Source organism: Balaenoptera acutorostrata, chromosome 17, assembly GCF_949987535.1.
Source record: "Balaenoptera acutorostrata chromosome 17, mBalAcu1.1, whole genome shotgun sequence".
Classification (NCBI taxonomy): domain Eukaryota; kingdom Metazoa; phylum Chordata; class Mammalia; order Artiodactyla; family Balaenopteridae; genus Balaenoptera; species Balaenoptera acutorostrata.
The window spans coordinates 26,028,379-26,042,190 of NC_080080.1; the positions used below are offsets into that span (position 1 = coordinate 26,028,379).

The 13,812-nt window shown below is 31.1% G+C and overlaps 1 protein-coding gene across 3 annotated transcripts in view; it reads left to right on the forward strand.

Moving 5' to 3' along the window:
• CSMD3 (CUB and Sushi multiple domains 3) overlaps positions 1 to 13,812 on the forward strand; it is a 1,183,499-nt gene that overhangs the window by 1,098,033 nt on the left and 71,654 nt on the right. For 2 of the 3 annotated variants that reach the window (XM_007188796.2, XM_028168178.2), the window contains 3 exons: positions 1,769 to 1,954; positions 3,484 to 3,678; positions 6,531 to 6,704. In XM_007188796.2, coding sequence (XP_007188858.2) covers positions 1,769 to 1,954; positions 3,484 to 3,678; positions 6,531 to 6,704 — 555 coding nt within the window. The remainder of the gene's footprint in view (positions 1 to 1,768; positions 1,955 to 3,483; positions 3,679 to 6,530; positions 6,705 to 13,812) is intronic. The other variant, XM_007188797.2, reaches the window with a different exon arrangement.

Sequence of the window (13,812 nt, forward strand, 5' to 3'; positions counted from 1 at the left end):
CAGCTGGCAAATGAACACATTAAAAATGTTCAACATGATGAACCGTTAGGGAAATGCCATCAGACCATAGTAAGATAACTCTACACACTTTTAAAACAGGTTAATATTTAGTACATTTAATATAACAGCCAAGTACAGGTATGGGGACATCTCTGTTTCACTTTTAATTTGTGCTTGTTTAAGAGCTCTGCAGAGAAGCTTCTGACAATCAGTCAGTGATGATGGTTCTTCTGTACTCTCTTTGTTTTCCTTTTTTTTAGCTAGGAAGTTAAATTGTAAACTATCTACAGGCACATTTATCCTATCATTTTAGTATGTTGTCGTTTTTTCAATTCTAAAATACAGTCATTATATACTAACTACATATATGGAACCTATACTATTTAAACTAAATTTTATTGTTCCTTTGCTCTAAATTTAACCTATTCTACCCCAACAATGTACAGTTAATTTTTTAAAAATGAGTAAATACACAATCTTTGGTGGGGATTCAGTGGAGAAACAGTTTATTACAAATTGAAATTCCCAGAAGTCCTAAGTGGAAATACAAATATTGCTTTAACAGACATCAGGGAACCAGTTACCTTTGCAACACTATTTTTGAGGTCTATAATTAGATAGCAGGGATAATAACATAATTATATGGGATTGCTTATATAATTTATTAAATCAACATTACTACTTTTCTGTTTATAATTTGCAGGTTATCAAATTACAAAAGATCAAGCTATTCACCAGTAGGGAGTCTGCTATTCCGCTTTGAGAATTTTATATGTTTTACTAAGATTTTTTTTTACTTTGTAGTCAATTTGCATGAATTAATTAAAATTAAACACCTAAATGGTAGATTTTTAAAGAGAAGTAGAAACAATTTTAGGTTGAAATGGAGACAGAATATTTACAGCTTTTGTAAATATTCAAACTAAACTCGTATCTTTCTATTATTTCTTCTGATATGAGAAAAATATAGTTACAAGTTTAGAATCTCTTATATGAAACCAATAAAACTAGTTATTTCAGAATTTAGAGGTTTTCTGATTTTATATAATAAACTACTGAAATATAAATTTATACTGTAATTATCCCATTATGGTAAAACTAACTTTTACATAAATCAGATTTATTGTAGATAAAAACAAAGACATCTAAGACATATCAATGAAATGCAGGAAGATCCAAACTAGGTTTTAAGATGATAAGTCCTGGCCCTATATTTATTAAATATATCTGTACACATGATATTCCATGGAACGTGCACAAGCACATAGAGTTGGGCTGGACCTAAGACAAAGTAATATCCAGCTTCCAGGTAAAATAAATCTATGTGTTTTATTCCTGGCCGAAACACTGATGAGTGTTGGTTACCACTAACTTTATAATCTTTAATAACTGTCAAATTGAATTGACCTAATTTGCTAGGTCCAGACATGAATTAGCACTAATACACTCTATATTTACTTAACTTGCCTTCTCTTATAATCTGTGTGCATGCTGATAGCCATGCGCATGCTGACAAGAAACTAAGTTAGAAACCGAGAAATAAAGTATTAATAATGTATGGATTCACCAATTTAAAAACACATTCAATCAGAGTTTGAAATAAATGATTCAGAAAGTTGTAGTTCAAAAAGGGTTTTGGTGAAGATATTCTGAAATTGTTTCAGAGGAATTAATAAAATTCCAAATAGTTTTACATGCTTTATACTCTATGAGACTTATCTAATTATTTTTCTGTTTCTTTGGTTTTGTATGTATGTATTTATTTTAGCAATTTCCTGTGGGATTCCTAAAGCTCCAACAAATGGAGGAATACTCACAACAGACTACTTGGTAGGAACCCGAGTTACCTATTTTTGTAATGATGGATATAGATTGTCATCTAAGGAACTTACCACTGCTGTCTGTCAATCAGATGGAACTTGGAGCAATCATAACAAGACTCCTCGCTGTGTTGGTATGTATGATAAGGAAATTTCATCACTTGTGTTTCTACTGGCATCTTATATGATCTGAAATTTTATGTATTTTTCAGATTTTAGAACCATTCCCTAAAATGATGTCTAAGAGGGAAATAAAAGTAAATTAAGCTGTCTTGTACTAGGAAGAACTGAAATACAGTATAAGGACATTTTTACTCATTTTCAGAAGCTCCAGAATATTTATGTCAAAAAAATAAAGTGGCATTTTATTTTACATAGCAACGTTTTATTTATTTTGTAAAAAGTCATCCATCAATCAGCATGTGTTTTCAATACATAGGTCTTTGAAAATAAATTTTGTTTATGTTAATAAAATTATATTTTAATACATTCAACTGATTTTTATAAACATAAATGATGCTAATGAGATGATCCATAATATTCAACTTTTGTCAGAATTCTTCAGGTTACTTACATTTAGAATAGTTCTCATTCCTGCCATCAATACTGTAATAGGTAAATGAATATTAATAATGGTTATAGAAAATAATTCAGATAAAATATTTGGTAGAAAAGGATTAGAAAATGCGCCTTTAAATAAGGTCTTTGATTTTTCTCTATAAATCAATTACTTATTCTATTTAGTACTAACATTTCAACTTAGCTGTGATTTCATTTAAAATGGGGTTGTTAAATTATTTGCAATCTTAACATAAGTGTCTAATAATGTGTCTACTTATGCTGAGCAAGTTTTGAATTAGCTGAAGTTTATATCACAAGTCTTGCATAAAAAGATCATTCTCACAAAACAAATTTCCTCAAAATATAGTCCTTCCAAAACTTTTAAAGAAAAGAGAGTAGGTTATTTCTGTATCTTGCCTATTGTGACTAATGCTGCAATGAACATGAGAGTGTAGATATCTCTCTGAGATCTTGATTTCATTTCCTTTGGATATATATCCCAAAGTGGGATTGGTGATTCATATGATAGTTATAGTTTCATTTTTTGAGGAACCTCCATACTGCTGTTTGTGCGTATTCCATAGTGGCTTTACCAGTTTACATTCACAACTTGTACAAGTGTTCCCTTTTTTCCATTTTGTGTCAAATATAACTCAGTAAAGCTGGGAAAAAAGAAAAAAGAATACTTTTAAATCAGCTTCAAGAAAATCAGACAATTTTAACAAACTAATGTTATTGGAATGATTCATCACTAAAATATACTTCATGTCTTCCTGTGCTAAGGAATAAACTTGGATATGATAATCCAAAAAAAGAAGAATGGAAAAGTCAATAATAGGGATTCTAGGTATATAGAATAATATGTACAAAGACTTTCAAGTGTGAAATAGCATGACATGTTCAAGGAACTGCCAACAGTACCATAGAACTGAGGGAGTAGAGAGATTAACGTGAAAAAGAAAATGCTAAAGACCTTTTATGGCACAATAGTGAAGGAACTCAGGAAATGGTGAACTAAGAATGGAATAGACATGAGATATAATTAAGAGGTAGAACAGACATGACTGACTTATTAGCATTTATCTCTTTGGTTTTTGTATAGTTGTTACATGCCCAAGCATCAACTCCTTTACTCTGGAACACGGAAGATGGAGAATTGTGAATGGTTCCCATTATGAATACAAAACCAAGGTAGTTTTCAGCTGTGATCCTGGTTATCATGGACTAGGTCCTGCTTCTATTGAATGTCTTCCTAATGGTACTTGGAGTTGGAGAAATGAAAGACCATATTGCCAAAGTAAGTATACACTCCGCTAAACTTATTTCATATGCAATCCTTGGTGATTGAATTGCTTGATCACTTCTTTTTTCTACATACGCTAGAGCAATATTGAGGTAATATTATTTAAAAAGGTCATTTATTCTCAAGTCATCTTAAAATTTTGTAACTGTTTTTGGTATTTGTAAATGCTTATTTAAAAAAAAAAAAGAAACGGGCTTTGGATTCAGAAATCCTTCCCTTGGATTCTAGGTCTATCATTTATTAAAACAACTACACACTGCTTTTAGCCCTTTACATGTATTATTTCATTTATTCCTTAGTTCCCACTCTATAAATAAGTTGATATTATTATATTTATTTTATCAAAAAGGAAACTGAACCCAAGAATTTTTATCATGTTACACAAGTCACAGAGCCTATAAATGGTGGATAATTGGGTTTCAACCCATGGAGTCTAATTAAAACCTCTGCCTTTTGATGTTATATGATGTTTATTCTATTTTTTAAGCCAGAAAATTACAATAATACCTATCTCATAGTTATTATGATTTAATGGTGTTACAAGTTGAAAATATCAGCTAGAACCTGATTCACAGCAGGAGCTCAATAAATATTTATTGAATCAAACTGAACATCTTAGTCATTCTATTTTCATGCATTCTTATAATATGAATAGCTAGTGTCTAATGTAGATAAGCTAACTTAACATAGGATAATCAGATGAAATATCTTGATCTTCCTTTGAACTTTCTTTACTACATTTATTGAGTTTACTTAATACCAGGAAATATGCTAGGCTGAAAATTCATCCTTTCATTTCATGTTCAACACAGTTTTACAGCATTTATGATATGGATACATAATTTATAAATTAATAAAACATTTGAAGTCTGGATTATGGAGACTAAAATTTTAACATAACATAACTATATATAGTAAGTACGCAAGTACCTAGTAATATTTTACTTACAAATGTTTATTTTCTTAATCTCCATATTAAGCATAGGATTTGGGGGTTGCCATTTTTTATATGATAATCATATTGATGAATTAAAAATCTCAAAATACATACCTAAATTATATTACATATTCTAAAAATATGGCATATGTATTGTAAATTTTTGCTTTACTCTTTTACTCTTTTTTTTTTTTTAATTTATTTTACTTATTTATTTATTTATTGGCTGTGTTGGGTCTTCGTTTCTGTGCGAGGGCTTTCTCTAGTTGCGGCAAGCGGGGGCCACTCTTCATTGCGGTGCGCGGGCCTCTCACCGTCGCGGCCTCTCCTGTTGCGGAGCACAGGCTCCAGAGGCGCAGGCTCAGTAGTTGTGGCTCACGGGCCTAGTAGCTCCACGGCATGTGGGATCCTCCCAGACCAGGGTTCGAACCCGTGTCCCCTGCATTGGCAGGCAGACTCTCAACCACTGCGCCACCAGGGAAGCCCACTCTTTACTCTTTTGTATCGTAAATTTTTGCTTTTACTTTCACCCAGGATCTTCCTCTAGGCTCATTCTTCTTCCATTATAATTTCATTAAAAGGGCATATGGGATAAGGATGTTTCAAAGAGAAGGAAAAAAATTATCTACAGCAGAAGCATTTATTGAACAAATGTTTGTCTGGTTTCTTTGTGTTCAATCCTTTATTATGTAGAAAATTTTAATTTCTACATAAGATCAGGTTCCTGCCCACAGGTAAGAATGCAGGAAAGACAGGAATCTAAGAATTACAATTCATTGAGAAAAATGGAAAGAACAGTACTTTTTTTCTGGTCCTCCATTTATTCATCTTTGAAATTAAAATGATATAAATATCAGTATTATTAATATTAATAAATATTATAGCTACCTCAAAGGATTGTTTGGGGGATTAGTTCAAAACAATCAGTACATCTTAAATTCTACATGCAATTTTTTAAAGTCTGCAAATTTTCTATTTGTCTGTCTAATAGAATCCTAAAGCCTAGAGCTGAAAGCCAGAGCTGGAGCCAGAATAAAGGCTGGTGGTTAAGTATTCAATTCTTGAGTTAAACGGCTAGGTTTAAATTTTGATTTAGTTGTTTATAGGCTGTGGAATCTTATTAAAGTTACTTTCCTTTTATGTGTCCATATCCTACTGCACACAATTCAGATAATGATTGCACCTACCTCATAGAGTTGTTTGGAGAATTATGTAAGATAAAGCATTAGTAATAGTGTCTGGTACAAAAGCACTCAATAAGTGCTATCTATTATTGTTTTTATTCTAGAAAGAAATTTCATTTGTGGTCTTTAAATATGAAGGTGTTATAAGAGCTGGGTTCTGAATGACCTAGCAAGTCAGTTAATCTCTATTTTTTAGTTTTTTAAAACCTAAAACCAAAATATGAAATTTAATTATAATCTAATGGTTCTAGTGAGAATCAAATGATATTTCACATGTAAAGGGCTTTGTAAACTGTAGAGTGTGCAACAAAAATTATTTGCACTTACGATCTTAGATAATGAGGAAACTGGCTCAGGTAAGTCAAAGGGATTGCCCAATGTCACTTGATAAGTCAGAGAAAGACTTTGGACTAATAAATTATCCTCCCTTTAATCTTGTTATTATTATTTTTTCATTACAACCTGTTGGGTGACCAGGTTGGCTACACAAAAAATGCAAACAAAATATCTTCATCACATGTCACTGTTACTTAGAAGATTTATGGGAACTCAAAGGGGATAAATTTTAAATTATGTCATCTATTTTCTCTACACTTTCATAATCATTCAAACATGTTTCACAAATCTCAATTTCAATTGTAAATATATCAGATCATAGCATGGTTTTGTTACAAGTTCATATTGACTATGTCTTTAAGCGTTTTTATTTTTTTATTGTTTTCAAGTTATTTCCTGTGGAGAACTACCTACACCTCCAAATGGAAATAAGATTGGAACTCAAACTTCATATAGCTCAACAGCCATCTTTACCTGTGATTCAGGATTCATGCTTGTGGGCTCCGCTGTACGTGAATGCCTTTCTTCAGGTCTTTGGAGTGGATCGGAAACCAGATGCTTAGGTACAGATTTTTAAGTCATTTTTACCAAACATTTTTTCTCCCTCTAGAAAGGCAGCCCTTTTTCATAATAAGAGATAATAACTTATATTCACTCAGTAAGGATGATAAAAACTGGAAAATATTTAACTTTTAAAATATCTCATGGTAGAAAAGCTATTAAACAGATAACTCTTAAAGTTAATCAACTAGCATTCCAAATGAGAATCTTATGTCATTAAGGAGAGACACATTTATCTTCCAGGCATGGTGAAAATAAAAGGTAAAAACTAATTGCTGAAAATTATATGTCTGCATACTCAGCTGGATTAATCACTGTAACAGTTAATTCATTCTAAACCATAGTCAATTCTCCTTTCACCTATTTGCTTAAGGTAATGACTAAAGAAGAAAAACAATTTCCACATTTAAATATCTTTCTCCCTTTTTACTTCCTAACATTTCAACATGTGTAGTATTACTTTGTATTAAAACTTTAAAAATCTATTTTTCAAACCTGATTTTAGGAAAATTAGGGTTTTTTTCCCTTAGGGTTTTTTAATTCACTGTAAAAAGCTGTTCATTAAGAGACTGAATAGCTAGTTCTTCTTACCCCTTCTCTTATTATTAAAGGAGTATTGTGATTTAGGCTTTATCCCTTTTTTCAGAGACTTCAATAATTATCTTAATATTAAGAGAATAGTATGATTTATGCTTTATTTTTCTCTAAAATTATTTCAAGAAATGACAGCAAGTATTGAATTAGGTAATAATAATAATTGTTATAATAACTACTCACTTCCCTGTTGGGAACAAGGCATAATCTTTAGGTTTACTAATTTAAAAATTGCTGATTTTTATGAACAAGGTGTTGCTAAATTTGTACAATGTTTTGTCTCTAAAATTTTACTATTTAAAAATATGACATATGGCAGAAAAGTCTATATTTTAGCAGTTTAAATACATATTGTTTTGATAATAAGCTTGAAAATATTTATGGTGATACAATCATTATTTGAAACTTAAAAGGGTATAGCTAGATTTTGGTTAAAATTCTTTTTTTCAGCCTCTCAGGAATATTTGTTAGTAGGTGTACTTGGAAACCCAGTAACAATGGTTTCTTGATAAGAGTACACATATTTATTTGACTATGCTATAAGACTATTATATAAAAAAGAAAATGGTAAAGAAATTAAATCATTATGTGTTAATATAGGATTAGATGATAAAATAAAATATTTCTTACTAGTTTCTAACCTGGTTTTGGTTATGCTTATTTCAATTACAGATTACTTAGTTTACTTACGCATTTGAAAATATACGTAAACTAAATTTAAAATACTATATTTTATAACTCTTTGCCCCGATGAACTACTATTGTATGTTATATGTTATTTATTGAATATTGTATATAGGAAGTGGTTTTATTCACCTATTTAGAATCCTGCTTCTGTTCTGTGGAAAGACAGGGCATAAAAGGAATGTTTATAAGCAAACATTGTCTCTCAGTCTATAAAGACAACAATATTCTTGCATAGGATGTAGTGTTGACGTCTAATATAAACTCAAAAGTGTGTCAGTAGGAGGAAAGTGCAATTGCCAAAGAAGCAGGTCCTAGAATCTTATGCTTTGAATTAACCTTAAGAAATCATGTAGCCCAGTCATTCTTCTCATGACTGCAAACAACTTGTCCTTATAGCCCCAGACACTTTTGGCCTAGAATGGCCACTAGAATGTGCTTATGATTGTTTCTTTAAATATAGTGCATTTATTCCCAAACTCCCAATTATTATGAATTTTTCAATTCAGACTTGACTATGTATATACATATGCCTACCACCTAGATTTTATGATTAGCCATTTGTTGTATTTGCTTATCACATATCTATTCATCCTTCAATGCCTCTATCAATCCATCAATTCATTTTACTTTCTGATGCATTTTGAAGTTGCCAAATTCAGTACACTGCATTGTTAAACGTTTCTATATACATATCAGCTAGAGTTCAATATTTGCTCATGGTTCCTTTCTTTTTTTATGTTGGTAAATGTACATATGGTGAAATGCACATATCATAAATACACTGTTAGATACGTGTTGACAAATGTGTACACCTATGTAACTAAACACTCTATAGTTGTAGAACATTACCATTACCTCAGAAGCTTCCTCGTGACCATTCATAGTCAATTTGCAGGTCTCCTCCCCTACACACTGAGACAGTAATTGTTCTGTTTTTTTCACCATATGGTAGTTTTCCCTGTAAATAGAAATTCATATGAAGGGAATCCTAAATTATGTACTCTTTTTGTGTAAGGTTTCTTTCATTCTCTTTCATTCATGTTGTTGTGTATATCAGTAATTTAAAAAAAAAAATCTCTGAGTAGAATCCTATTGTGTGTATATGCCAAACTTTGGCCATTCCCCTGTTGATGGACACATGGACTCTCTCCAGTTTGTGGCTGTTATGAGTAAAGCTGTTATGAACATTTGTGTAAAAGTCTTTTTGTTGACATGTGTATTCCTTTCTGTTGCATACTCTGGAATAAAATTTCTGGAAGAGTTCTGGCTGTCTCACATTTTCTCCAGCATATGGTATAGCCAGTCTTCTAATTTTAGTCATCTTCTTGGGTGCAAAAAGGTATCTTACAAGATTTAATTCGCATTGTCTTGATGACTACTGATCGAGTACAATTTCTTGGGCTTATTGGCCATCTGTAAATTTTCCTGAAGTATCTTTTGTATTTAATTGCCTTTTATTATGACTTATAACGTTCTTTATATATTCTTATTTTTTTAATATTTTCTCCCAACCTATGACTTTCCTATTCATTTCTTAATGGTGTCTTAATGAACAGAAGTTTTCAATTTTTGTAGAATCAATCTTTTTTTCTTTCTGGCTATTGCTTTCTGTTTCTTGTTTAGGAAAACCTTGCTCAACCATAAGTCACAAAGATTTTCTTTTATGTTTTCTTCTAGAAGCTTTACAGTTTTCAGTTTTACTTTATAGCTATGACTTATTTTAGTCATTTGTTGTTTTATATATCATGAAGTAAGGTTGAGGGTTTTTTTGTTTGTTTGTTTATTTTTTCCAGAAGGGTGCCTGGCACTTTTGGTTGAATAGATTTTATAATAAATCTTGAAATTTTGTGTGTATGTCCTCAAAATTTGTTCTTATTTTTCAGGATGACTTTGGATACTCTATGTCCTTTGTAGTTTCATATATGTTTTAGAATTCGGCTATTAATTATTTATTTTTAAAATGACTGTAGGATTGCATTCTATCTGTAGATCATCTAGGGAGAATTGGCATCTAACAATGTTAACTCTTCTAATTCCTGAACGTGGTAAAGTTAGTATATTTATTCATTAATATATTTATTGATTTATTAAGGTCTTCTTTCTTTTTTTTTTGCAATAGCAAATATTTTAAAAATTTTTTACCATAGAGATCATGTATACCTATTGCTAAATTTATTCCACAGAATCTTTAGTGTATTTATACTATTATAAGTGATATTGTTCATTTTTAATTACATTTCCAATTGTTTGATGTTAGTACATAAAAATAAAATTAATCAAAATATTTATCTAATATCCTGCCTCTTTGCAAGTTCACTTACTTGTTTTAGGATTTTCTTAAAATAACATTGTCTTTGTATATGTCATCTGAGCATAAAATAGTTTTACTATTTTGTTTCCTACTTTATGTTTTTACTTTCTTCCTTTGTATTAGTGTATTGAACTAGATAGGGCCCACCAAACCATGTTACACAGAACTGGTGAGAGTGGTCATCCATGTCTTGTTCCCTATGTCAGGAGGAAAGAATTCAATATTTCATCAATAAGTATAATATGAACTTTTTTCTTAGATGTATTTGTAAGGTTGAGAAAGTTTCCTTATATTGCTAATTGTTGTTAGTTTTTATCATGATTGGGTACTGAATTTTGCCAAATGATTTTCATCTATTGAAATAGCCATGTATGTTTCTCTCCTTTTATTCTGTCAGTATGGTAGATGACAGTGGTCAATATTTCATCTTAAACCAACTGGTCATTTCTGGATACACCCCAGATAATCATGATATATTTTACATGTATTAATTTTCTAAATTGTTTTAAACAGTGCTGCATCTATGTTCATGAAGGACATTTTTTTCTGTGTCTTTTACAGGTTTAATATTGGGATTATGGTTACCTCATTAGGCAAGTTAGGAAATGATTCTTTTTCTTCTATTTTCTAAGAGTTTGTGTAAGATTGGTGTTTTTTGTTTGTTTGTTTGCTTGCTTTTTTACTTAAATGATTGAATTTACTGTGAAAAAATGAGTTTGTTTTTTTTGGGGGGGGAGGTTATTGTTTAAGAATTGCAATACTATTCATATTTTCTATTTTATCTTGTGTTAGTTTTTGGATGATACAATTTTCAAAGAATTTGTCCTTTTATTCTGAATTGTTATATGTATTGACATAAAGCAGTTCTTAATATTCCCTTATCCTTTTAACATCTGTAGGCTTTATAGTGATGTCACTTCATTCATTCCTGTTATTGGTAATTTTGTTCTCTCTTTTTTGTGTGTGCTGATAGGATTAGCTAGGAGTCTAACAATGTTGTTGACTTTTTCTTTTTTAAAGCTTCTAACTTCTGACTACCTTGATTGTGTTACAATGACATATTTCTCTTTGCTTAGTCTACTATATTTTTTTCTTTCTTTTTTAAATTGAGGTATAACTGGCATACAGTATTATATTAGTTTCAGTTGTACAACATAGTGATTCAACATTTGTATACATTACAAAATGGTTACCACAGTAAGTCTAGTTACTGTCTGTCACCTTACAAAGTTAATACAATATTATTGACTGTATTCCCCAAACTGTACATTACATCCCCATGACATTTATTTTATAACTGGAATTTTGTACTTTTTAATCCCCTTCACCCATTTCACATTCCCCCTAACCCTCCTCCCCCTGGCAACCTCTAATTTGGTCTCTCTATCTATGACTCTAGGTTTTGTTTTGTTTGCTTTTTTTGTTTTTGGGATTCCAAATATAAGTGAAATCATGTGGTATTTGTCTTTCTCTGTCTGACTTATTTCACTTAGGTTAATACCCTTAAGGCCCATCCATGTTATTCCAAATGTCAAGATTCTGTTCTTTTTATGGCTGAGTAGTATACCATTGTACATGTGGGTGTGGGTGTGTGTACATGTGTGTGTGTGTGTGTGTGTGTGTGTATCATATCTTCTTTAACCATTCATCAATTGAGGGACATTTAGGTTGTTTTCATATTTTGGCTATTGTAAATAATGCTGCGATGAACATGAAGGTGCATAAATCTTTTTGAATTAGTGTTTATTTTTTCCCTTTGGATAGATACCCAGTAGTGGAATGGAAGCTCTATTTTTAATTTTTTGAAGAATCTCCGTACTGTTTTCCATAGTGGCTGGACCAGTTTACATTCTCACCAAGATTGCACAAGAGTTCCTTTTCTCTACCTCCTCACCAACACTTGTTATTTCTTGTTGTCTTTCTGGTAATAACCATCCTGACAGTTGTAAGGTGACACCTCTTTGTGGTTTTGATTTGCATTTCCCTGATGATTAGTGCTATTAAGCATCTTTTCATGTGCCTGTTGGCAATTTGTATGTCTTCTTTGGAAAAATGTCTATTCAGATCTTCTTCCCATTTTTTTAATTGGACTATTTGGGTTTTTTTATTACTGAGTTATATGTGTTCTTTACATATTTTGGATATTAACTCTTCATCAGTTATATGATTTTCATATATCTTCTCCAATTCAGCAGACTGACTTCTTGTTTTGATGATAGTTTCCTTCACTATGCAAAAGCTTTTTAGTTTGATGTAGTCCCATTTGTTTATTTTTGCTTTTGTTGTCCTTGTCAAAGAAGACAGATCTAGAAAATCATTGTTAAGGATGATGTCAAACAGCATACTTCTTATGTTTTCTTCTAAGAGTTTTATGGTTTCAGATCTTATACATATGTCTTTAATCCATTTTAAGTTTATTTTTTTATATGGTGTAAGAAAGTCATCCAATTTTATTTTATTGCATATAGCTGTCTAATTTTCCCAATACCATTTATTGAAGAGACTGCCCTTGCCCCATTCTATATTTTTGCTTCCTTCATCATAGGTTAATTGATCATATAAGTGTGGGTTTATTTCTGGACTCTCTATTCTGTTCCATTGGTCTATATGTCTGTTTTTGTGCCAGCACAATGCTGTTTTGTTTACTGTAGCTTTGTAGTATAGATTGTAATCAGAGAGTATGGTACCTCTTGCTTTGTTCTTTCTCAAGATTGTTTTGGCTATTTATGTTTCCATACAAAATTTAGAATTATTTGTTTCAGTTCTGTGAAAAGTATCATGGGTATTTTGATAGGGATTGCTCTTAGCCTGTAGATTTCCTTGAGTAGTATGGCCATTTTAACAATATTAATTCTTCCAGCCCATGAACATGGGGTATCTTTCCATTTGTTTGTGTCATCTTCAATTTCTTTCATCAACGTCTCATAGTTTTCCAAGTACAAGCTTTTTACCTCTGTGACTAGATTTATTCCTAGATATTTTCTTCTTTTTTATGCAGTTGTAAATGGGATTGTTTTCTTAATGTCTCTTTCTGATCATCCATTGTTAGTGTATAGAAGTACAGCAGATTTCTGTATATTAATTTTGTATACTGCAACTATACTGAATTCATTTATTACTTCTGATAGTTTGTAGCATCTTTAGAATTTTCTGTATATAGTATCTGCAAATAGTGATAGTTTTATTTCTTCCCTTCCAGTTTGGATGCCTTTTATTTATTTTCCTTGTCTAATTGCTGTGGCTAGGATTTCCAATACTGTGTTGAATAAAAGTGAGGAGAATGAGCATCCTTGTCTTGTTCCTGATCTTAGAGGAAAAGATTTTAGATTTTCACTGTTCAATATGATATTGGCTGTAGGTTTTTGTCATATATGCCCTTTATTGTGTTAAGGTACATTGCCTCCCTATATCCACTTTGTTGAAAGTTTTTATCAAAAATGGATGTTGAATTTTGTCAAATGTTTTTTCTGCATCTCTCGGCATGATCATATGATTTTTATCTTTTATGTTGTGAATGT